The sequence below is a fragment of the Populus alba genome, chromosome 11, assembly GCF_005239225.2.
Source record: "Populus alba chromosome 11, ASM523922v2, whole genome shotgun sequence".
Taxonomy (NCBI): Eukaryota; Viridiplantae; Streptophyta; class Magnoliopsida; order Malpighiales; family Salicaceae; genus Populus; species Populus alba.
This window is the reverse complement of record NC_133294.1, coordinates 22,346,217-22,373,391: the sequence shown is the minus strand read 5'-3', so window position 1 is coordinate 22,373,391 and position 27,175 is coordinate 22,346,217. Positions and strand designations below refer to the sequence as shown.

The following is a 27,175-nucleotide window of genomic DNA, read 5'->3' as shown; positions in this document are numbered from 1 at the left end:
TAAATCACGTCCCATTCTTGGTTTTGTTTTTTTTTTCAGTGGCCAGATGAAGGTCCATGCATTTCTAACATGTCGACAAAGGATCGACCTAACGTTTTGGCCTTGTCAACACGTGTGCTAATTTAGTTTTTTCTAGAAAAAAGTGATGGAGGGTGTTCAATTCAAGATTTTAATTATAATTTGTTGATGTTAAATTAGATTTAATGAATGATCTTGTACTCACTAAACTCTAGCTTAAATAATTATGTTTTTATTTACTTTTGTATTATGAACTATCGAAGCAAGTACATTACTTGCTGGGTTTCTTTTAATCAAAACATTAAGCAAAATGTCATTTGCATAGAAAGGAACATTTCATCAACTTTCTACTACATTTAGAAAACACAAAAGCTATTTTATTGCATAACTTGTATGAATAACTAGAAAACATTATCATAGTTCTTAATAAAATCAAATTCAGTACAATATTGGTCCAATAAAGACATGGATATATGATGCTCAAACCAATTACATATCTCTAGCTAATTAATCCCATGGTGTCCCTTTCCTTTCCCTTTTCTCGAGGAGAGTGGAAGAGGTGGGATGCTCTGCTCATGCCTGAAGAAGTTGTCGGGATCAACTTTGGTCTTGGCTTGTACCAACCTGTTGAAGTTGTTCTTGAAGTACTTGGTACCCCAGACACTTGCTTCTTTAACGCTTGTGTTCCTCTTCTTGTTCATCCCCAGATCAAGGTCCCTGTAATTGACATATGCTTGCCTTGGAAACATGGAAACATAAGGTGCCATGTACTTGTAAAGCTTCCTGATCCAATTTATATGCTTTGAAGCATCCTCTGAAGGAGTTTGCCAGCTGGTCAAGTACTGGATCTTGAAGAGGATACCTTTTCTATGTGGGAAAGGAATTGATGACTCTGAAATCTTGCTCATCATTCCACCGTAAGGATTCCATATCATGAAAGGAGTCACTTCTTGAAAATACCTTTTCCATATCCCCTCCAGTGCGGTTTCAGGTATGGGATGTTGGACAAAATCTGACTTGGCTTTGAAGTAGTTCTTGAATGTTGACTTTCCTTGAAGCAGAACTTCAGGAGGTGTATTGGCTGGGTAGCCTGCGATGTATAACACAGATTTCAGCCAGGTAGTTTCGACGCAATCGTTTCGTGTCAAGCCCAATTCAGGGAAGCCAGTCTTCATGACATCGAGTAATCTGCTGGCATCACCAAGAAACAAGGCATTGTAAGAAGTTGTAACAGTTCTTTGACCCTTTTTCGTACCATTAGCTGCTTGTATGATGACTCTGATGAAGAGATCCTCATCAAGTTTATCAGCAACTTGCTGCCATCTGTAGAGAAGCTTAGTGCCACCCTGTTCCAGTGTCTTAGTGACTGTAAAAACAGTCACAGTTGATGGAACTGGAACCAGTTTTACTTTCCATGCAGTAATGATACCAAAGCTGGCTCCTCCACCTCCTCTAATTGCCCAAAAAACATCCTCTCCCATGGACTGTCTTTCAAGAACCCTGCCACTAGCATCAATTATACGAGCATCAATGACATTGTCAGCACCAAGGCCATACTTTCTCATCATGGAACCGTAAGCACCTCCTGTAATGTGCCCACCAATGCCTAAACTGCTGCAAAGGCCAGCTGGGAAGCCATGAGTTTTGCTTTTTTCAGCAATTCTATAGTAAAGCTCACCGATTGTAGCACCTGCCTGAACCCAAGCACTGTTATCTTCAATGTTAACTTGGATAGCTCGAAGCTTGGCAAGGTCTACAACAATGAAAGGTGACTCAATTTCCGAAGCATAAGAGAGACCCTCATAGTCATGGCCTCCACTACGGACTCTAAGGTGAAGTCCAAGTTGTCTGCAGCAGATAACAGATGCTTGGACATGGGCTTCATACAAAGGTGTGAAGATAAACACAGGTTTTGGCACTGAAGGCAACAAGTACCTCAGGTTTTGAGCAGTAGATTGTAAAACAGCACTGAATGAAGAACTATTGTCTGGGGTGTAAAAACTTGAGGTAGGAACGGCCATTTCTGAATTTTGTAAGAAGCATTGGACAAAATTATCTTTAATTGAAAGTGAAACTGCCACTGAAGAAGATAGCAGCAGAACTACAAGAGTTGAAAAAATACAAAAACTTGAAGGCACCATTTTGCCTTCTTTTTTCCCCTGCTGCTTAGGCTTGTGTTCAAGAATTGAAAGTCACTAGACCTCTCTTATAGAAGGGTTACAACGTGTTGATGACTCTCCTTGATCTAATCCTAACGTCACGTTAAAGAAGCTCCAATTGCGCCTTAGGACTGATAGGTAAATGCCCCTGACCAGACTCATAGATTCCGTAGCCACAACTACAGGTTTCCACACGAAGAGGGGGGGTAATGTAATGTAATTTGCATAGGTTGGTCAAGAGGCAATTAAATTTAAGGTTAAATTCATTGTGCGATCCCTCAAGTCTCAACAATTGGTTAAATTAGCCCCTCTACTTTGATTTTTAGCATGCCGACCCTTACCTTTTGAGTCCATGTGGTCAAATGTGGATATCTCATGCATTTGGCTGTGTACACACTTGGCAACGCGTGATGTACATCTAATAAGCAGGAGTTGTGTGGAGTAAATGTGACTAGATTTGAAAGCATGGATACATGAAAGTTAGCTTGTCAAAAATCAAAATACATGAGTTAATTCTAAAGTTATTAAACCCGGTTAGAACTATGATTCAATCTAAAAACCAGATCATAGGTAATTTTAAAGTTATTAAATATAGTATTACTTCATGACTCAATGTAAGACTCGATCACAAGTTAAGCAGGTTGATCCAAACTAATCTAAAACGATATTGTTTCAGTATTTTTTAAAATAATTAAAATAACTTTATCTTAAAAAAAATTAAAAAAATAAAATTAAGTTTTGATTAAGTTGTGATTAGGTAGATCAAATCACAAGTTAATCAGTCAAGCCAATACAATTACACTGAGTCAACTTTCATTTAATTTAATTTGAAAATCAAATTAAATCAAGATCTGATTAATTAATAATATTCAAGTAATCTGTTAGGCTAAGTCGGGTTTAATATCACTATGTAATTCAACTAAATACTGGATTGATTTACATCTCAGAAGCAAGAATTATACAAGGGGACTATACATTGAATTTACCCTGAACATAAGGCTATGTGAATCGAACAATTAATGTTGACAAAGATTTTTATGATATTATCAACTACCGACATGTAACTCTACCTAAATTAAAGTACAAGAGTTTGCCATATGGTCCATTTTGGCTATACCCTATTTATCGAAGCATGCAGGAAGGCAACATGCAGAGCACAAGTAGATATGCTTTTCATTGATGACTTTAAATTTGAAGGAAATATCTTAGCCCATGTTGGATTTCAGTTAATGCTGTATGATATTTTCTGTTTTTCTAATTGATTAGTGATTAATTAAAATTTAATTATGAATGTGAATAAATTATCGTAGCCCTTGTTTGATTTTGGTTTATGCAGCCTAAGATTCATCATCTCAATTTTCTTTTTCTCAGATAATGTCTACTAATTTAACTCTAGCAATTTGAGTAATTAAACTAAGCATTTACACATGGTTAGTCTTTTCTTGCTATCAAGACAAAGTAGAGCCCAGTTGTTAGATTAATCTTCTACAGCTTTGCCTGATTATACAAGGGAGATTTAGCTTCCACTGTGTTTCATCAGTGCCTAAAAAGAGTTTTATCTTGCAATCAACTAATACTAGTCAGTTCAAACTTCAATGGTCAGGTTCTCTCTCATGTTCTAGTTGAAAAAAAACACTAAAGCATTAAATTTTGTTAGACTTAAGTACTTTTCTTTTTCTTCGAAAGTTTAACTATTACTGTTTCATATTGCTTAGTCTTTAACCTCTATAGCTTGAAGCAATTTGTTGCTGTCACTCTTAAACATTTGTTGCTTGAAGCAATTAGTTGTATGAATCCATACTCTTAACATTTGTAGTGGTTTAGAATTGGTCCCATTTGCAATTTGAAGTAGAAATCAAAAAAGTTAAGTGAGTATTGTGTTAAATGTAGACTTCTTGAACATGCTAGCGAAGAAAATATTGCCCCATCTCCCAAGTTGTTATTTATCCACTGAGTGGACATGAACTGAAAATATTAAAAATAATAAAAAATAAATAAATAACCCAATCAATTCTGCCCAAGATTGCTTCAAGAAACATTTGATTTCTATGCTCTTTACTACAGCAGCAGCCAAAAAAGAAAATCAAGTTGACTTCTCACCAAAAAAAAAAAAAATCAAGTTGATTTTTTAATGGCTACTTTTCTCCAATTTTTGCAGCCAAAAAAACCCGTCTTAGACTCCGATAATAATTTTCAATATGCAAATTACTATTTCATTTATTTATTAATTTATTTTGTCTTTGAAGTACTTCTGGTTATAGATTTTCTTAGGACCAAATTGATTGCCTTTTTACTTAAGGCATTAGCAACATGGTCTGTTCATCTAGAAGAATAAGAAATTATTGCTATAAGACACGCAGTTGAAAAGAAAGATTAGAAATATTACAAAGAAAGAAGGAAAAAAAAGACATGTTAATTAATAAAGCTAAAGCATGCGAGGAAGGTGAAGTCTCTTCATTCTTGCCTTGATGATTTGCATATTTGTGTCTAATGTGAATTTTCTTTTTGTTTAATGATTATACTTGATCTATCAGAAATTTTTATAATATTCAAGGAGTAAGTAACAAGAAGGAGAAAAAGGACAAGAAAAATAATAATAAAATATATATTTTTCTCGATTTAAGTGCAAATATTTTTATCATTTTTTTGTTATTATCAGATTTAATTTTTTTTATTATTTATTTATCTCTCTTATAAAAATGAACATGGAAAGTAACTACTCGTTAACCTGTTTGAACGTGGTTACAGTTGTTTTTTAAAATGTTTTTTATTTGAAAATACATTAAAATAATATATTTTTTTATTTTTTAAAAAAATATTTTTAATATTAGCACATCAAAATGATCTAAAAACATTAAAAATATTAATGTGAAGCAAAGAAAAAAAATAAAAAAATATATTTTTTTTTGAAAAATATTTTTAAAACGCAAAAACAAAACACCTCTAGCCACAATTTTTATTTATTTCTTTTATCCTTTCAGATTATACATGTTTAATTGAAGGAGAAAACATTAATTAGGGGAATTTAATGCTCAATAAATATGTATATAAAATCACTTCCATTATGCCTGATATGTCCAGGCAAGAAATCTCCATCAGTTAATTAAAGTGACTCTATTTTAAGTAAGACTGGTGAGTGAATAAACACATTATGGTACCTCCACTTTAAACTCTCAGTCAATTCGGTCCCTTATCTTTTATGTTTTTCAAATTTACCCCTGTACTTTCAATTGAAGGTTATCTGAGCCCCTCTATGGTATCCACCTCGTTACGAACTGATCAGCCAGATTTTACGTGTGTATTGGCTGAAGGATTCTTAAATAGCCTTTGATCGGAAGTAGAAGGACTGATTTGATAAAATGCAGAGTAAGAGATTTGATTTAACAAATATACAAAGTAAGAGGACCATGTGAGATTATTAGCAGTGGCATGATGGCATCTATCTATGGAGAGCAGGAGGGGCTAGAACTGGAATTTGCACACCTCCTCCATGATAAAGATGGTTAATTATTTATTAGGGATGACATTGCGTGGTCACAGAAAGTGTGAATTTTGTTATTAATTAGATTACTTTGGCTATGTGAACATCTTGAAGACTGGAAAAGGATGGGTCTAAAAGAGATTCAGTAGTTATATTTTAGAAAACTCTCTACCTACCAGAATGATTGATTGCGTAATTTCTTTAGGGAATTATCCATCCTATTAAACCATAGTTATCTAACTTAACCCATTGCTGGGATCATGGGTTGGTTGATCCAACTAATAAATAAGTGAATTAATTTAAGTTAATTTTAAAATAATACTATTTCAAGGTGTTTTTTAATAAATGAGCTCGTTTGAAAAATAAAAATTAAAAATTATTAAAAATAACCTAATCATATCCCATCAGAGTTCGGCTCTATTTCAAGTTTTGTTTAAATAAAGGAATTCTTTAAAAAAAATTAAAAAAATAAACAAAATTTAATTTTGTATAAAAATTTAATATTTTTTTAAATCAACAATTAACCTATATTAATTTTAATAAAAACATTGTTTTAGGTTTCTTTTAAACGAAGGAATTCGTCTGAAAAATAATTAGAAAAACAAAACATTATTTTGAATAAAAATTAAAAAAAAATATTAAAATAAATTGATGGTATTTCAAGTTTTATTTAAATCAAGGAACTCTATAGAAAAATTTAAAATTTTTGGTAGAATGATAACTATGTAAGCAACACGTCAACCTTATGTAGTTAATATTCTTTATTTTTATTTTTATTATTTTAGTTTTAATGATATCAAGAGTTCAGCAGCGTAACAAAACAACAAAAGAAGTAGTTGTTATCAGCTTTATCGAGAAAAAGTAGACATCGCAAGTCTTCTGTCCTGTAATTTTATATTAATATATATAATGCTTTACTCTTATTTAATGTATAAGACCATAATTGAGTATCAATCTTTTGAGAATTGATTTGAATAGAAATATCAAGTTGGGACATCTCGCATTAAATTTGAGCTTATGATTATTAGTTTTTTTATTATTATTTGATAGCTAGGTAATATTAGTTTATAGGGCGAGCTATGATCTGGATTTAAAAAAAAATCAACAATCAGCTTATAAAAAATTATTTGAAATTATTATTAAATTTATATTTAAAATTTAAAATATCCTAATTTAATTATTTATTTAGTTTATATTTAAAATTAAATTATATAAAAATTATCATGAAGCATTCCAGTTAACTTGATAAGTTTAAAATCAACCTAAATAACTAATAAAAAAACTTGGTATAAATTTAAAATAAATTAAATATAATATTTTTTTTAATATTAAAATACTGATATATTCAATCAACCTCAGCCACACGAGAAACCAAAAGAAATTATAAATATAAAACAACATTCACATGTGAAATTAAAAAAATAGAAAAGATGCATTTGAGATCTTAGTCTAGCGGTTAAAGGGACTTGTTCCCTTCCTCTGCATCCTGGGTTCAAATCTCACCGTGCACGCCTCTCACCCCCGCGGTGCCTTACATGCTCACTGGGTTTGCAGGATGTTCAGTGAGCCGTGAGATTAGTTGTGGTACACGCAAGCTAGCCCAGACACCTACGTAAATAAAAAAAATAATAAAAAAGATAAAATAAAAAAAGAAAAAGGGTTAAGAAAGGACCTACTTCACCGTGGTAGCATGCAGTTTTTTTTTAAATGAGTAAGAGGATTTAAATTTTGTTTATTTAAAAGTATGATTAATATTATTTTTTTAAATAATTTTTTTTGAAAGTAATTTTTAATTTTTTTTTAATAGTAGTATATTAAAATAATTTATAATTAAAAAAATTAATTTTTAAAAATATATATTTATACCACGCATCTAACAGTTAAAAAAATGGCGTGACCCTAAAGAAAAAAAAGTTCCTAGGGCATTGAAAATTAAGATCTTAAAGAAGTGATTGATTAGAAATGGGAGCGTCAATCAAGATGAGAATGATATGACTAGAAAATTGAAGCTCTGGTCTACCTTGCTGAAAGGAACAAAAATGAAATAAAAAACAAGGGGGAAAATGAAAAAGAAAAAAAAATCAAAGGAGATCGTATTTTATTTAATTATATTGTATTTTAAGATGAATCTTGTATTTAATTTGATAATTTTATCATAATTGCATGCCTAATTTCATCAAATTAAGTTGTAGAAATGTCTAATTGGAAGAAAAAAAATTAGATATATTTTTTTAAAATTAAACTTCTTTATTGTTTTTATAAACAATGAAGCACCATAATATTTTTTTTAAATATTTTTAGCATAGGTGGATAAACTTTAAACTGCCTAGATTCATCTATATAATGTAACAAAAGAAATTATTGGCGAATGTTGCTTATAACATTCATATTTTAACATTATTTTATTAAAATTATAAATTATAAAAACTTCATCTAAAAATCAACCTAGAATAAGGTACCCAGGATAAGGTTTTGATTACAAGTTGAGAGAATTAATCTAGATTGATTCTGTTTTTTATTTTTTTAAATAATTAAAATAATATTATTTTAATCAATTTTTTTTTAAAATATCAATGAATTAATGACCCCATTTTGATTGAACTTTAACTCAAATTGATTGGGTCATATGTTAACTTGAATTTTTAATTGAATCAGGTCTTTTTTTATTTTTCTTTTAACCTACACCGGTCCAGACCTCATATAAGTGAATTCTAAATCAACCTAAAGGCATATACAAGTTTTATAACTAGGTTTTAAAGCTTTCGACTATGTTTATTTTTGTGTTTCAAAAGTGGTTTTAAAAAAAATTGAATTTTATTTTTTTTTACTTTAAAATTATTATTATTTTTTATTTTCAGATCATTTTAATGTGCTGGTGTCAAAAATATTTTTTTAAAATTTTAAAAAATATATTATTTAATACATTTCTAATTAAATAAAAATTATTTTAAAAACAATTATAACCAAAACTTTTAAATAAGTTCGAAAATTTTATATTTTAACAGTGTAAGCCTTAATATCCTTCACACATTCGTGCCCTTTATTTCATTAGTCCAATAATTTCGAGCCTCGTGCTGAAATTTTATGTTGTTATAGAGCTTCTTCGACATTTCTGTAATGCCCCATTCAAAAAAGAAAAAGAAAAAAAGAAAAAGAAAGGGGGCCTATCTTCAGCTCCTAATGTCCCCAGCAGTGTCAGCCTTAAATGCCTGTTTGACACTGCGGTGCAACTGATTTTTTAAAAATTTTAAATTTATTTTTTATTAAAATTAAGTGTGATTTATACTTTTTGGATCGTTTTGATGTGTTTGATATCAAAAATAATTTTTAAAAAATAAAAAAAAATTATTGGCATGCTTTTCGGCACGAAAAGCTATTTGAAAAGCAACCACTACCACACTCCCAAACACCCTAATCCTTCACACATTTGTGCCCTTTATTTCATTAGTCCAATAATTTAGAGCCTCGTGCTGAAATTTTATGTTGTTATAGAGCTTCTTTGACATTCCTGTACATAATGCCCCATTCAAAAAAGATAAAAGAAAGAGAGAAAGGGAGCCCATCTTCAGCAGAATGACTCTTTCTTTCTATATATTAAAAGTATTTTTAAAATAATTAATTTTTTTTTATTAACTTAAAATTAATATGTTTTTAATGTTTTCAAATCATTTTTGATGTGTTGATGTTAAAAATAATTTTTAAAAAATAAAAAAAAATCATTAGCATGTATTTTAATACGAAAAATTATTTGAAAAAAAACAACCATAACTACACTGTCAAATAAATTCTAATATCCCTAGCAATTTCACTCATTCATGAGTGAATGACACATCTGAGTGAAAAAAAAAACAATTTTTTTATGAGTTACCAAAATTTAAATTTTATTGCTTATTTGAAAGTATAAAATAATAAATTTTTATTTTAAAATATATTAAAATAATATATTTTTAAAAAATTATTTTTAATATAATACATTAAAATAATAAAAAATAATTTAAAAAAAAAAACCGCACATATAACAGTTAAAAAAAATGGCGTGACCCAAGAGAAAAAAAAATCATAGGGCATTGAAAAATTACGATCTTGAAGAAGTAATTGATCAGAAATGGGAGCATCAATCAAGATGATAATGACATGATTAGAAAATTGAAGATCTGGTCTCCCTTGCTGAAAGGAACAGATATGTTCCATGTTCATAGGAACAGGATCATCTGCCTTCATTCTTATTCAGATTTTTCAAAGCTATCTTTCCATTTGTTTAACTGTGCATTCACAAGGAGATTGCCGACGCTTAATTAGTCTACTCCCGGCTCCTTCCGAGCTTCTCTATAGGTGGTAGGAAGACGAAGTTGATTTTTAAAATAATATTATTTTTTTAAAAAATTATTCTTAATATCATTAAGAGTTTATAAGACGTGAGGGGTTCTGACACAAATAGATCAATGAAGTATCAATAAATCACATGTTGATTCACTTATAGAAAATTAGGTTGAGTTCTGAAAAAATGGCAACATCTACCATGGGTTTTTGTCAAATTTCTCATAAATATAATCACAGAAATGGAATTTTAGGGCTAGATTCATTTATTTGATAAGAACTCTCAACTCCAATAATTCTTCTAATATTAGAAGTAATGATGATTATTTTAGGGCTAGAGGCATATATTAATTGCACTAGCTAGCTAGGTTTTAATTAATTGTCGGTTTGTTTTCACCGTTTAACGTGGTTTTCAAACTTTATTTCATCTAAAAACATTAAACTTATGTTTTTTAGACATTTATTTATAATTTTAATATGCTAATATGAAATACTCTACACCATATTATAAAGATACTCTACACCATGTTATCAAATACATTTAATACAAGCACAAAAAAACAAAAAATAAATCATTGTTTAATCTCCAAAAAAAAAAAAAAAATCCCTCGCCAACCTTTGTGATTAATGAGCGTCAAATATTTCAACTCAAACTACCTATCAGGAAGCATTAAATACAGGGAAATACACCGCACCATAACTTCACCCTAGGGTTGGTGTGCCACTTTCCATTGCATTTAGTGGTCAATGTTCAAAACTCTTTATACTTAAAGTCTAACATCTCGGTATGTGCATTTATTCAACCCTATATTAATTTTACAAGGATGAATATTTTTCTAAGCTCGATCTCTTTAAATCATGGCCACTACTTCGGATACATACGAGGAGCTGTGTATATGCTCAGTGGATTGCTTATTTTACTTGTAATTCTCAGTGCTGATAGCTTCCATTCCACTAAGAAGAATGTTCGCCGAGCAAGATAACGCTGTCAAAGAGCATACAATGGTGCGCTTCAGAAGTTTTTTCTCCCGGATTACGTTGGGTTTACCAAGTTGTAGCCCAAAAAAGAGACATTATAATAAGATTGTATATCGAGTGTGCATGCTAAAGATACAATAACTGTTCCAAATATTTATTTATTTTATGATTTTGTATTTATCCTTTTCACTAAATTTTTCTCCTGGATTACGTTGGGTTTACCAAGTTGTAGCAAAAAAAAGACGTCATAATAAGCTGGTATATAGAGTATGGATGCTAAAGATGCAATAACTGTTCCAAATAATTATTTATTTTATGATTTTGTATTTATCTCTTTAATCAAACATGTTTCTTTTTCTATCTGTAGCGTTGACGAATCTGTTCGTCTCGAATCCGAAAGACAATCTTAGCGTTTATGTCCTAATTATTAGCGTTGATGTCCTAATTAATTTGTCAAAGAAATTTGAATTCCATCTCTGTTCAACTATCAACTATTAATGTTAGTTTCTTAATTACTTAATAAAAAAGAAAATAGATACAAAAGAAATTGTTTAGTTCTCCTAGCCCAGTTCCCATGTCACATCTGCAGTCATACTGTCACGGGTTTGGCAAATCTAATGTGTAAAGGATCGGAGAATTTAACAAAGCACTTAGCTTGATTAGCTATCGCTAGAGGAGGAGCCTAAACAATGGGAAAACTAAAAAAAGGTCATTGTGGAAGAAGTCCATTTTGGAGCTTTAGTGGTGCGTTGAAGTTAGCATCCATTTCCCTTTTCAACTTTGAATTAGTCTTCATGTATTGTGGGCCGAATTCTTGGGGAAGAGAGGATCCTTGCATGTAAGATCTTTCACCAATATCGTTTTCCTTGTTTCTACAATATTTTTTTCCCCTCACAAGGTCTTTGGAAAATATATATTTTATCATATTTTTCTTTCTTGAAACCCCAGCAATCATATTCACCAACTCTCTATTTTTTTTTTTAACAGTAGCAGTCAAGATAGTGAAATGCAGTCGTCTGAACTGCAGATTGCAGTACTTATACGAAGTTCTGTGAATCCATCATGAGATATCTCACCAAAAGGAATCATGGGGGGGGCATTTTTGATATATTTCCATGAAATGTCACACTCTAGGAGAGAAATAAACTGAAACTCTTATCGTTGTACCCAGTAATTGTCCCTGATTTGATGCAATAAATAGTGGAACATGTAGCATTCAGATAGTGATTGAAAACTGAAGTTGAATAGTAGAAAAATAAAGCAATCACATGGTTTATTTCTGAATTTCAAAGTTTTGTCTGTCCAATTCAAGTAGGCGAGGAATTTCAGAATGGTTAGAAAATACGAGCTAAGAGTCTGAGACAGCAGCCTTTTTCAATGGGATTTTAGTTGACTCTGCTGCTCTTGGTTGATGAATGTTTTTGGTTAAGAATTGTTTTTAGTTTCTTGAATTTCATGCACTTGTTTGACAAATCAAGCAAAGAAATATTGCAGATAAGATCGTATGTAAATGCATTCAGTCCTGTGAGCTATGGCTACCAAGGTGGTTTTCTGCCAAGAACTCTTGTTCAAGTAACTTGAACAAAGGAATATAGGCTTTCAGGTGGTCCAGTCCAAACTCTGTACTTCGGCTGTGGATCTAGCAGAAAGCCTGGGATGTTTTCTTTAAGGCATATTAAAAGAGGCCCAATTGTGCACAAGGACTTGCAAAATCTTAAGCCTAACCCTAAATTGGGAAGCTGAAAACAGGCCATTACAGAATTCTAGCTCAAAGGGCAAAACTACAACTGGAAGCAAAAAATAGATTTAGATTTGGTGGTTCTTCGAGGTTTTTGACCATTACAAATATTTATTCTGCTGTTACACAAAATCCTGGTAAATTTATATCAGGTTCATCTTTCTTTGCCCCCATGATGGAAGCACAGGAATGCTTTATTCATTCCTGAAGAAATTGGAAGGATCTGTTGCGGTCTTAACCTGCACTAGCCTCTTAAAGTTGTTCTTAAAATATTTCAGGCCCCAAACACTTGCCTTTGCAAAGCTGGTATTTCCATTATTATTCCTTCCCAGATCAAGATCTCTATAGTTGAGATAGGCAGCTCTTGGCGAGTTTGAAACATAGGGGGCCATGTAGGCATACAGTCTTCTCATCCATTTTAGATGTCTCTCTGTTTCCCCCGCCACATCCCAAGTTATAAGGTACTGGATTTTGAAAATATTTCCACTTCTATGGGGAAAAGGTATCTCCGAGTCCGACATCTCACTCATTCTTCCTCCATAAGGTGTCAGGATCAACATTGATGCCTCCTCTTCAAGGAGCCTTCTGTACAACCCTTCCAAACCAGTTTCTGAAATAGGCTCCTTCACGTAATCCGATTTCCTTTGAAGAATCCTTTAAATTGAGCTGTCCGGCTAAGCAGAACATCTAAGGAGTCTCTTGGTGAGAAACCACCAAAGTAGAGGACAGATTGGATCCAACTCATTTCGCTGCAGTTTTCACGCATTAAGCCCAACTCAGGAAAGCTATCTTGCATCATTGGTAGAAGTTCTTCAGCCCTTCCCAGAAACAACGACACAAACGAAACTCGAATAGTCTTGTTGCCATTGGGGCTAGAGGTAGCAACTTCTATGGCAGCATGGAGGAAAAGGTCTTCATGGAACTTATGTCCAATGCTTTGCCACTTCTGAAGAAGATTGCTTGCACCTTGCTACAAGGTCCTTTTGATATTAAAAACAGTTTGCTAAGTTTAGCTAGATCAACAAGTACAAATTCTTGATAAGACTCAAAAGACAGGCCCTCGTAGTCGTGACCTCCACTCCGGACTCTTATTTGCATGCCATATTCCTTGGCACAAACAATGGCTGCTTCAATGTGAGACTCATCAAATGGAGTGATGATAAATTGAGGTTTCACAATTGAAGTGTTCAAGAATCTGTAGTTTCGAATGGATGACCGGAGAACAGACGAGTAATCGGAGCTATTTTTGGTAAGGATAACTTCTGAAACTGGATTGGAAGGCTGTATACGAGATGAAAAACATTGCAAAAACTTCTCATGAGCTGAACTTGAACTTGCAGGCCAAACTGACGGGGCTAAAAAATATAAGCAGTAAAAAACGCATATTGAAGACTGTTCTTTCCATTCTTTTCCTTCAGGTTGAGATTTAACAGCAGGTCAGAAGTTGCATATTTATAGCCAGTAACCAATGTTGGCTCCCGTTTCTTGTAAAGAATGAAAAGATCATAGTCCTGTCGAATATATTACACTAAATTTTCTTGAATGCAGTAGCAAATAAGTCAGTTGTTATGGGATTCCAGATATGATCAATTTTAGAGGAATCGTATAAAATAGGCTGCAACAGTGGTGAAAGAGATGCTAATGTCTTGAACCGCAACTCCTTATGCAGCCACAGAATCTGTGACTGCAACTTATAAATTGATTATATGACAACCAATGTTAATTCTAATAAAAAAATTGAATAAATAGATTAAAAAATCTGAATATATCCCTTAGTATTGGGAAAAATCAATTAAATGGTGGACCTTATTTCAAACTTTTGTGCTCTAGAGATTCCTTGGTAGTTCTGACCCAGTATAAATTCCAGCCACAAGTCCTGAGCTCTGGTCAGCCTCAAGAAAAGCCATGGCCTATCCAAATTTCGAATTTTTTTCCCTTTCGTGGTTGACACTTAACATCGATTGGGTTAATGGATTCCAGTCAGAATTTTGATTTGGATGCTGATGATTCGACTTCAAAGAATATCTAAGATAGTCAAGTTTTTATTAAAAAATAATATAAAATTATATTTTAAATTTTACATAATAATTTAAATTTTTGAATTAGATTAGTTTTTTTAATATAATATTAAAATTTTAATAATTATATGATCATAAATTAGCTTTCCCTTTTTCGATACAAACTAAACGCACCAATGACAAGCCCAACTGGACCGATTTCCTAGGTGGTCTAGCTAGCTCATCTTATCTCTTTTAGGGTTAGCCCGAGATCCTTATGCCATAGTTGGGCTAACAAGGCGGTTAAGCATCATGATCCGATCCATAATGTAGCCACTAGCTATTATATTAAGGGTTATTATCTTCATTAATAAATTGGGTTTTCCTCGTATACCGCTCTCTATAAAAGCTAGGGTAATTTAAACAAAAGTAATATTAAGCATTAAGAAAATATAATAAGAACAAATCCCAAGAAAAATACATGTGAATGATTAAATTTAAATAGACATTCAATCGTATTGGGAAACCTACCAAATTGTAGATGGGCAACTTCTGGCCATGTGCCCAGTCAATACATGAAAACTTGGAGGATGAAATTCATAGCACGAGTCTCTCTCATTGTTGTAAAACTCATTTCAGTGAATGTAGGTTAATTCGATGATCCAACTCGGTTTAGGTTATGTTTTATGTTAGATTAGATAGAGAATTAATCTATTTAAACCTCGGTTGATTCAAAATTATCAGCTCATAGCCTAATCTAAACTAAAATGAATCTTAAAACAATTTATCAGCTCACAGCCTAATCATATTGGTGGGATGTTTTAATTTTGTTTTTAATAAAAATCTTAAAATAATATTGTTTAAATTGATCTCGAATCTTAAATCAGGATAATAAAATTAAATAAATTAAATTTCATAATTATATATAATATCCTTTGTATTCTCAATTTATTAGTGATAACTAATAATTTTTATATTTAGGATCTTCAAATCTGTGAGAGAATAATATAAATTATATCCTGAAATCTTTTTTAATAGTTTAAGTTTTTGGGTTGATATGATTCTTTGATATAGTATTAAAATCTTGATAACTAAATAGTCATGAGTTCAAATTTCATTATCCTTATTTATTTGATAACCTAGCTATACCACTATATTTATTTCTTAGTGGGTGTTTGGTATTGTGGCTGTGAGTGAGATTCACCCGTAACCACAAATTTTTTCTGTTTGGTAACCTTTGCACCACAGTTTTTCAATGGTGGGGTGGTGGACCCCACCATTGAAAAACTATGGTGCAACCACAGGTCTCAAAAGTAGCTCTCGGCTGCTTCTTGAAATGGAAAAATAGATGAACAGTGGAGCATCCATTTTCTTCTAAACAGTGGAGCCATGCTCCACTATTCACCCATTTTTATTATGCCCAAAACCAGAGACATTCTGAACTCATTGCCGCCCCCGAGTCCTGCATTCTAAACTCAGTCTACTCCTGCAATAAACCAGCAAAGGTAGCTACCAGGAAGAAGAGAATGAGCATGAGGAGGACACAGATAAATAAATAAAAAATAAAAAAGTCTCCTTGTTTGATTCACGAGTTATGGCCGAGGTCTCTTATAGTCGACATCAATAAAAGCCGCGTGTGGATGTCATAAAGCCAGATGATGCAACTGGGGCTGGGCACACAACATTGATGAACAAGGATAATATCATCGTGAAAAATCTGTAAAGGAAAAGTTGGAAGGGCAATAATTGTAATGGCCATGTGACATTAGTTTATTTACCTGTAAACAATATTTAATTTCATCAACTCCCCAAGTTAGGTTACGATTCTATTGACTCCATCCAAACTGTCTGATTTTAAAATATATATATAAGATTAACTCAACCAATCCATTATCTAAATTTTAACCAAAAAAAAAAAAAACTTTAAAAATAATCACCGTCTTAAATAATAATTTTGTACAAGTGAAGAGATGTAAAAAGAATCTAAAGGAGGTGGACACAAGCAATTGTTTTTTGAGTATTATCTTAGTCAGCCATGTGGAGACCGGAGACAAGTTCTTGCGCAAGAACATATGGAATCCTTTTGTACCGAATTGAACATAAAGCTAGAACATGTTCCTTCCTTAAAACCATGGCAAGAATCATGGGGTTTAAGCAGTCGACAGTTTTCTAATCAGAATCAGAGTGTCAAGAGCCTCGAAGCTTCCATACATGAATGATAAGTTATGAGCTTCGTTTCCTCTTCCCTTCACATCCCTCATGTGAAAAGGGAGAAGGTTGGGTATGACTTTGAGAATTTCTAGAGTTGGTTGAAGCACCTTCTCTCATCTTCTGTGTTCTGTGGTCGTAGATGAAGTTGCTATATGGCAAAACAAGTACCATTCATTCATGAGATAGCAACCGAAGAAAAATCAAACACTTTGGTACCAAGGGATTTCTCAATTTTCAGCCTTCAAGCAGGCAACTATGTGAAGCAATGATCACAAGATTTACATTACTCTAAAGGGAGCCCAGAACATTTATTTTATAAATTATAGGAATAAAAAGAAAAGAACAACAAGGATACAAGGGCATAATTCCACCAAAAAGCAATGATGTAGCCTTTAAATTAAAACAAAAGAGCTATAAATTATTTCTATTACAAACCATTTACCTAACCGATCGGTTAATCACTATTGAAATCTTCTATGCCTTTCTTGGAAGAGTAGGGATGCTCTGTTCATTCCTGAAGAAATTTTCTGGATCCACTGCGGTCTTTACCTTCACCAACCTATCAAAATTGTCATTGAAGTACTTGTAACCATAAACACTACCCTGCTCAAAACTATCTTTATGAGGCTCCATAACACCAATGTCAAGATCCCTGTAGTTCAAAAATGCACTCCTTGGATTCTTGGAAACAAATGAGGTCATGTAACTGTGAAGCCTCCTTATTTGAGTCATGAATTTCTTGTCTGCTTCCTTTCCAGCTTCTTGCCAGTTCACTGAGTACTGGATCTTGTACAAATTGCCTGCCCTGTGAGGGAATGGCGTTGCCGACGCAGGGATTTCACTCATTCTACCACCGTAAGGATTGAAAACCAACCCAGTCTTGCCTACGTCAATCATCTTTTTCCACAACCATTCTAACCCATCTTTTGAAATTGGTTTCTGAACATAATCTGATTTCCTCTTCAAGAAATTGGCATCATTAGGATTCCTGTCAAGAAGAATATCTGGTGATGTTCCAAGATCAAAATTAGCCCACCATAACACAGACTGGATCCAGCTTGTTTCGTTACAGTTCTCCTTCTTCAATCCCAACTCAGGAAATTCTTTTCCCAGTAAAGCCACGAGACTATCAGAATCCCCTAAATACAATGTCACGATTGATGCTCTAATAGTCTGTTTACCTTTCCTTGTCACAGGCTGCAAAAGCATCCTCATGAAAAGATCATTGCTTATTGTAGGAGCAACTAATTGCCACTTGTAAACAACATCAGTAGCATTCTGATCAAGTGTTCTTTCAACTCTGAAAACAGTAACCGTCTTAGGAACCGGAACAAGCTTGATCTTGTAAGAAATTATAACCCCGAAACTTCCGCCGCCTCCTCCACAAATCGCCCAGAAAAGATCCTCCCCCATTGCTTTCCTATCAAGGAGTTTCCCATTAACATCAACAATCTGTGCATCCAACACATTATCAACAGCCAACCCATATTTCCTCAACATATTGCCATAACCCCCACCACTTAAATGCCCACCGACACCAACTGTAGGACAAACCCCAGCAGGAAAACCATGACCCTTGCTGCTTTCCCAGATTTTATAGTAGAGTTCACCAAGAGTAGCACCTGCCTGAACAGAAGCAGACTCATCCTTGATATCCACTTCAATGGACCTTAGGTTAAACATGTCAAGAATGAAAAAGGGTGTGTCAGAAATGTAAGAAATCCCATCATAATCATGCCCACCACTTCTGATTTTGAGCTGGTAACCAACTTTTTTGGTGCAAATAACTGTGGCTTGAACATGGGATATTTGAGTTGGAGTCACAATGACAAGTGGCTTCGGTGTTGCAGAAGTATTGTAACGTGCGTTTCTTATGTAAGCTCTTAAAACTGAAGTGTAAGCTGCGTTGGATTGTGAGTAAACAAGGTTCGAGATTTTGTCTTGGGGATTTGTATTTTTTTCTAGGCACTGAAGGAAAGATTCATACACTGATTCATCTTTAGTTGCGGCAGAGAAAGAACCGGACGGTGCATTGAAGACAAGCAGAAGTAAAAGAAAGGCTAAAAGGGTTGGTTCTGCCATTGTGAGATTAAGAGAATGATTCTCGTTGTGTGGGTTTTGGTTGAGCAAAGAGAGAGTATTTATATGAAAATAAATGTTGTCTTCTTCAATGCTTGGAAAGGATTAACGTCTTTTTCAGAGAAAATTCAAAATGGAAAACTCGGTGGAGAAAAAGAGAATCATGTGGTGCTGTTTGGCAAGTCAGCACTGCTTGGATTTTTCTAATCTAGCGTTAAATCATTTATACAATACTTTGCAAAGCGCATGTTGGCAAGCAGCCGAATTTTATTGCATCTTGTGCACTGACTTTTGACCCTGATAAATAAGATAAACAAGTATTTTGTTTTATATAATCGATCTTCATATTAACTCATATATTAATATATTAGATAGTTTTAAAACTGTGTTTTTGCATTTAAAAAAATTAATAAATTTTATTGGAGCATTAGTTTTAAAATCTAAATTTAAAATATCATTAATTACCCTCTATCCACTATAAAATTCTTTGTTTGAGTATATAAATAGATGGGAAATACAATGACGGGACACTAATTAATGGCATTAATGCGTGTTTTATGAAAATATTGTAATATTTTAGAATATATATATATATATATATATATATATTTTATTAACATGGGTATTCGGATTAATTTACGAGTATATCGACTAATTCTACATGTTTTAAAATTAATAACCATGTAAGTCTTCAATAATGCTGAGAGGACTCAAACTTGTAATTATTAAAAAACAAATTTAAAATCTAACAAGTGGAGATCTATGTGATATATATTATTGAGTATATAACAAATGGTTGAATATTTGAATTGATTTTTCTCAAGATAAAGATAGAAAAGTAAGGAACTGAAAAATTAAAACAAGGAATGGATTAAAAAAAATCAAAGAGGGAATGTTTTTTAATTGAAGATGAGATTAGGAAAACAAGAAGGGAAAGATCTTATACATGATATTCGAGAAGAAAATGATGGATGTATTCAAATTATTTGGAGCATGCCAAGGGTTGACTTGGAAATATTCAAGGAAAAGAAAACAGAGCATAAGAAAAAAAAACACAATATTCTTCCTCAAAAAAAAAAATATACAGAAAATTATATTGTTATGAAAAACTGTTCAGTGCCTGGTATATATATATTAACATTGTCGTATTAAAATCATAAAAAAACACTTAAAATTATTAATTTAATATTTTTTTATATAAAAAAGAATATAGAAAAACAAAAACCAACTTGAAGTTTCTAACCCTTTATCTTTGTGTGTTTTGTTCTTTTGAGAGTCCCCAGGCCTTCGGGTCCTCAGTGCACGTTGTTGGTACGATTTCTTAAAGATCAGTTAATGATAAGACCATGAATGAGTCCATAGTATTATGTACACCTCATTTACTATATATATTATTATTAATAAAATATTTTGGAGATTAGAACAAAATCTTTGACCTGAGTGTTAAGTACGAAAAATATATATAAAAATTTACTTATAATTAAAGAATAATATAAAGTTGGTGTACCTTGATTCAATTATATATATATTTTGGTCAAAAGATTACTCAATACTAGAATATCCCATAGGTCCTATACTCCCTCTCCCTCTCCCTCTCTCTCTCTCTCTCTCTCTCTCTCTCTATATATATATATATATATATATATATATATATATATATATATATATATATATATATATATATTTGATTGACTTTTCATGAGGATGAGGGTTGTTGGCTACCAAGCACGGGCGCTTGTATGGCTATCTAACACTATACAGTCTCCTTCCATCGTTTTCTGCATCTATTTTGTCAACTATCTATTAGAAGACAAATAACACACGGCAAGGAGTTTCGTTCTGCTAAGTAAAAGTCGGCATCTCCGATACCAATATAGCTTTAACAAAAACTCAAACCCCTTCATATATATTCACCCATACTCAGGAATATTGTTTATTACAACAGTATAATAACAGTTGTTTTTGAAATGAAAAAAAAGAAAGAAAGAATTAATTAAAAACTTTTAAACTACCAATTGTACAATCCATATTTATTAAACTCGACCCCAAAATTAATTTAGATTAAAGGTTGAGTCCTAGGTCTCAAGTTACATGGATTTACTTGTGTCAATATTGAAAAATAAAAACTTTTGAAAAAATACTTGTTGATATAAGCTATAAAAAAAATATGAGAGATAAAGTGTAATATAATTATCCTACATCAAAAACAAAAAAAAATAATTCATATGAATATGAATGTAAGCTATATAAAAATAATATGATGTATACCTATCTCATATAAAAATAATAATTAAGAACATATGAATATAGATTGTATATAATTATTCGACATCAAAAAATTAAAATATAATTCATATGGGTATAGGCTATAAAAAAAAAAAATGAAGTGTAGTATAGTATCCCACATAAAAAAATTAAAAAACAATCAATGTGAATGTAGATTATATATATAAAAAAGATATATAATACTAAGTATTCATAAATTAATTTTATATTTTTAGGGTTTATTAAAAATACAAAAAATTATATAAAAAAAAACCCAGGTTTTGGGTTAACCCGACGAGTCACCCAAGTTTTACAAGGCCAATTGCAAGCCCTAGTTTTTGTGATTTGTAACCCAATTAAGACATCGAGTCACTAGGGTCTTGGATCAACCTTGGGCTGATTTCATAACTATGACTTAATTTTTGCAGAAGACCCATTAATTAGTCAATATTATATAGTTTGGAAGTAAGAAAGTCTTTTTTCATTTCAAAATAACAGTAAAACAATCAAACTACCCTTCAAAAAAAAAAATTTAAAAACTAACATCTAGGAAAGTTTTCATTTGTTCAGATTGATTTTTTTCATTATAATAAAGTGGGATAAGAGGCAATTTAATATTTATATAGATATTAAAATAATTAAAAAATGGTTGGCTAGCAAGTGGGAAGCGACCATGCTTTTCAAACAGCATGTGCAATGCCTCCGGCTTACTAGAAATCATCTTTCATCGTGACATTAGATATGCCGCCATGTTTTCTTTCTTATGAAGCGAATTGTGTGGTTAGGGTGGTGTGTGGTTCATCTTCGGTGGTTTTTTTTCTTCTCCCTTACTTTTCTCTCTCCTCCCCGATAAAATCAAGTTGCCATGTAGAATTTCAAAGTTGTCCCCTAGTGTTTTGAGATTTCAATTTTGATTCATATTTTTTTTTATTTTTAATTTTATTATTGATCATTTGTGAAATTTTAACTTGTTTTCAATTGCATCCTTATTTTTTTGTATTGCTTTTTTCTTCTTGGGTTTTTTTTGTTAAATTAATTTTTCTTTTTAATTTTACCCATCAATAAAAAAATTGCTTTGATTTTTTTATTTCAAATTTACCCATCAATACTATATTACAATTTATTTTTTTATAAAATAAAAACCACAAAATTAATTTCTTGCTTCAGAAAAAATCACCGCGACATCGCACTCTGGTAGACAGGCTTTATACTGAATTAGCTCTTGAATTGAATCCATGGCCTGAGTTGATATCATAGTCACCAAGAAATCACATGTATCCACTGTCAGGACACGATGCATTGTCGCCATGACAATGCATAATATTCTCTCTTTATTATATTCTCTCTTTTTTTTTTAATCAATTATATTTTCCCTTCCAAGCAGCACGTCGGACGTTTATATAGTTTTTCTAATATATAGTAGACTAATTAATTTCAAGGCACCACGTAGGACCCTATCACATAAAAGTCAGTATCCACACTACCATCCTATTCTTCCCAGCAGCATCAAGGGGACGGGATGCTTTAATTATTATTAATTAAGAAAAACTAATTAAAGCAACTATCTAATTCACTGTTGCATTTACGTTAAGGTATATTTATTAATTTGCACATTAATGTTATATTTTTTTATTTGATTTTTTGTGTTGATTTACTTCACTAGCTTTGATATTTTGTTTTTGTTTACTCTTTGTGACTTCTCGCTTGGGCGGGGGAGCATCCCGTTAAAAAGTTTGTGCTTCATCGATCTTGCGGAGAATAATTTGAATTTCAATCAAATATTCTATCTCTTTTTCTTATATTTTTGTTTGTACTTTCATTTGCATCATAATCATAATCATAACTTAATGAAAAATACAACCTAATTAATGGTTTTTTCATTAAAAGAAATCGAGTTTCATTGCGTGAATTTGTGTAGGCGTGACTAATTGTGGGAGTGATTTGTTCTATTTTCGTGAGTTACTGAAATTACCAAGTGTTTTAAAAAATATAAGAAATAAAAAGGAGAAAAAGAAGAAGAAAATGACAGGAAATATAAATTCACAATTGAAACAAAAGAAAAAACCTTAATTTCCAAACGGATCTTTGGACAATTGAAACAATTCACACTTGCACGATCCACCAGAAAGAGTTAAGAACACGTGACCAAAAATACCTTTTCAAACTGGACATGGCAGAAACGTGATAATTGAGTCCAATAACGCGTGCTGTTACCAATTTTCAACGGGAGAATACAGCCTCGCACACGCTATAGAGTTAAGAGTTGATTAGTACTTATAAAAATATTACTCGAAAATCACAAATTATTTTCAGCTTTAAATAATTACTTCAAAACTAAATTATTATAAATTATATGCTGTTTAAGTTCAATTTCTAACTATGATTTTCACGAACTATTAATAATAAAAATTATTATATCCTTTAAGAGAGATGGATTAGAGAGGAATTGATATATTTTTTTAGTACTATCTTTTTTATTTGGTGTTTTTCAGGTGTTTTATATTGTATATACTACTTACTATGTACTACTTAAAAATAAAAGGCATGAAATTCTATTTATAAGAAAACCTGAAAACGTTATAAATAATAAAATATCAATTTTCTCTCATAATAATATCACATATATTATTTTAGGATAATTTTATAAATTTATTTAATAAATCGCTACTTGATTTTTCTAAATTTAGAATTGTAATTTTGTGTATAAATTATTTTCTAATCCTTAATTTTTAAATTTTATTTACAATTACGTCATATTTATTTATTCAATGTCTGACTAATGTTTTTTCATGTGTGTAGCCCATTAGGTTCTTCAATTAATAAATTGACCCAAATATAAATCGTAATACTAAATAAAATATGATTAAAGAAATTAAATAAATAAATTTATTATCAATTCAATAATTAATTGATTTATATTTAAAGATTAAGTACAATGTCTAGCAACTTGTTATGATCTCTCCAAAATTAGAAAAGTCATTAGTAGCTTGATTTAACCTTTTAATAATCAATTTCTCAATATAATTATTATCTTTGTCAAATCATATTTTTTTTCAATTTATAATCATTGATTCATAGATTAAGATTTAAAATTCTTTTTAAATCTCATTCCGCCTTATACAACGATGTACAATCAATAATATTTAAAAACATGTGAAATATTTTTTTTAATTCATCTAGGGTGATGAATTCTCTTTTAATCATTTAAATATTTTTTATATAGTTCGTGTTTATATCCAATATTTTTATTGAAATATTAAATCAGATCATTTTTTGCAAAAAAAAATAAACTGTGCATTTGAGTGAAATGCACTTCTTGCTTTAATTTATTCTTAAATCAATAAGGTCAAATTTTCTCGTCAAGTCACATAAGCATTCCTGATCTTGATTAGTAGAAAAATATAAAGATTGAAATTGCAACCGAAGATTTTTTTTTTTCTTGAAGTTCAAATTAATTATTCTTCAACACAGTATACAACAAAATCCAACAAACCATAATTAGAAAATTCATTTTAAAAAACTACAGGGAAAAAACTAACATCTTTATTTTTTCTTTCCCGAGTATGAGACTTTCAATTTCTGTCCTGAAACTGAGCATTACTCAGACAAGCAGGAGATGAACTAATTCTTAATAATTCTCTACAATCTTCATAGGATCTTACTGTAAGATGATGATTGAGTTGGAATACTTTGCTCATACCCGAAAAAGTTATCAGGATCAACCCTTGTCTTAATTTGCACTAATCTGTCAAAGTTAACCTTGAAGTACTTACGCCCATAAACACTTGCTTCCTGGAACGTCCCATTTCCATGGCTGCCAATGCTACCAATGTCGATATCACGGTAGTTGAGGAATGCTTCCCTCGGGTTCTTCGAGACATAAGGAGTCATGGCTTCAAAGAGAGTTCTTGTCAAATTGACATAATGGTTGGTGGTGTCGATCCCTTCTTGCTTCCAGTTCACAGAATATTGGATCTTGAATATGTTTCCAGCTCTATGCGGGAATGCAGTTTCCGTCTCCGAAATCTCACTCATTTTTCCACCATAAGGGTTCCAGAGCATTGCCACTTCTCCAACCTCGGCCATAACCTTCCAGATGGATTCCAAACTTTCCTTTGAAATAGGTTCTTTAACATAGTCTGATTTCCGTTTCAGATAGCTCACACCCTTTGGAATCCTGTCGAGTAAAACTTCAATAGGAGTTCCATTAGGCGTGCCGACCCAAGACAGGACAGATTCGATCCATCTCATTTCAGCGCAGTCCTCCGCCTGTAAACCTAATTCAGGGAAGCTTTCATTCATCACCGAGAGGAGTCTTTCTGCTCGGCCAAGAAACATGGCGACGAAGGATGCCTGTATAGTTTTCTTCCCTTCTTGAGTTCCATTTACAGGCTGTAGCATCAATCTTATGAAGAGATCATTATCTAGTTTATCAGCTGCAATCTGTTGCCACTTCCAAGCGAGGTCACTAACACCCTCCTCCAGAGTTCTGTCAACACTAAAAACTGTGACAATTTCCGGGACTGGAACCAATTTTATTTTCCAGGAAAGGATGACTCCGAAGCTTGCTGCACCTCCTCCTCTAATGGCCCAAAAGAGATCTTCTCCCATAGATTTTCTATCAAGAATCCTGCCCCTGACATCAATTATCTGTGCATCAACTATATTGTCCACTGACAGGCCATATTTTCTCATCATATTGCCATATCCACCACCTGAAAAGTGTCCCCCAACGCCTAGTGTAGGACAGACACCTGCAGGAAATCCATGGACATTGCTTTTCTCTGCAATTCTATAATAAACTTCGCCAAGAGTCGCTCCAGCCTGAACCCAAGCACTTTCATCTTCAATATCAATATTGATCGATCGAAGATTGAACATATCAAGAATAATAAAAGGGACATCAGAAACATACGAAAGTCCATCGTAATCGTGACCGCCACTCCGAATTCTGATCTGTAAGCCAAGTTTTTTAGAGCAAATAATGGTTGCTTGGACATGGGATTCGTGCTTCGCGGCTATGATAGCAAGGGGTTTTGGTGTTGAAAGAGTCAGGAACCTGAGGTTTCTGGCATAAGACTGCAAAACTGTTGTGAATGAAGGATTGTCAGGAGTATGGATAGCATCAGAAATGGGATTTGTTGGCTGAGAATTTTCTGTAAGACATTGCAGAAAGTTGTCTGGAAGTGCAATGGAGTTTGGTAATGAAACTGAAATCAGAAGAACTGAAAAGAACACAAAAGGACTCTTCATTTTCTGTTGGTCTAAGATTTTAGCACAAGATATGAGTACTTGTAGGTGTATTTATAGGGGGGGAAAAGGTATTAAGGCTTCATTGGAAAACAAAAAAGAAAACTATTCTTTTTAATGCTAAATATTAAAAAATATATATATATGATAAAAAAAGAAGAAAAAATACACAGTAGCCACTGGATTATGATTTTTAAAAGGAACTTGTAGCTCTGGTTAATCCACCTATTCATATGTATTTTTATTTTTTCTTATTTTCTTAATATTTAGAATTATTTTTCATAAAATACGAAGGAAAATTATATAAATCAAACCACCAAGAGGAGAATTAATTAGTTTCTATTAGAATTGTTTGTAAGATTATAAAATCTCTTGATACTAAAAAATGGAAAATATATTTTCAACTGTGCAAGCAACTACAAAATAGGGTAATTGATGCTAATCTTGTCTATATTTATCAATATTTTGAGCCAATTCACGTTCCCGAAAATGTTTATGCATTAAATGGGAATTTTATGCTTTAGATAAGTGAATTTGGCTAATGAATCGCATACTTCTAATAATTGTTGAAGTTTTACAAGTGAATTTGAGAAGAAAATTTCGGAAATGTTAGCATTATTCTTCAAAATATTCATATATAAAAAGAAAGCAACATTACATTGAATTTATTTTTCTTAATATT

At 32.0% G+C, this 27,175-nt stretch overlaps 4 protein-coding genes across 4 annotated transcripts; all 4 read right to left on the bottom strand.

The window, feature by feature from the left end:
• Positions 1–373: 373 nt before the first annotated feature.
• Positions 374–2,213, bottom strand: LOC118040810 (monolignol oxidoreductase AtBBE-like 15). Its single transcript, XM_035047860.2, has one exon. The coding sequence runs from the start codon at positions 2,157–2,159 to the stop codon at positions 522–524; it is 1,638 nt and encodes a 545-aa protein (XP_034903751.1). The 5' UTR covers positions 2,160–2,213; the 3' UTR covers positions 374–521.
• A 10,672-nt stretch (positions 2,214–12,885) lies between these two features.
• LOC118040831 (tetrahydroberberine oxidase-like) lies at positions 12,886–14,598 on the bottom strand. The gene is made up of 4 exons (XM_073412297.1): positions 14,543–14,598; positions 13,721–13,886; positions 13,486–13,661; positions 12,886–13,345 (listed from the first exon to the last, which is right to left on the bottom strand). Exons 1-4 carry the CDS (start codon positions 14,596–14,598, stop codon positions 12,886–12,888), a joined length of 858 nt encoding a protein of 285 aa, XP_073268398.1.
• A 2,584-nt stretch (positions 14,599–17,182) lies between these two features.
• On the bottom strand, positions 17,183–19,024 carry LOC118040811 (berberine bridge enzyme-like 1). The gene has a single exon (XM_035047861.2). The coding sequence runs from the start codon at positions 18,979–18,981 to the stop codon at positions 17,374–17,376; it is 1,608 nt and encodes a 535-aa protein (XP_034903752.1). The 5' UTR covers positions 18,982–19,024; the 3' UTR covers positions 17,183–17,373.
• A 5,642-nt stretch (positions 19,025–24,666) lies between these two features.
• On the bottom strand, positions 24,667–26,506 carry LOC118040812 (berberine bridge enzyme-like 14). The gene has a single exon (XM_035047863.2). The coding sequence runs from the start codon at positions 26,494–26,496 to the stop codon at positions 24,892–24,894; it is 1,605 nt and encodes a 534-aa protein (XP_034903754.1). The 5' UTR covers positions 26,497–26,506; the 3' UTR covers positions 24,667–24,891.
• Between the last annotated feature and the right edge of the window lie 669 nt (positions 26,507–27,175).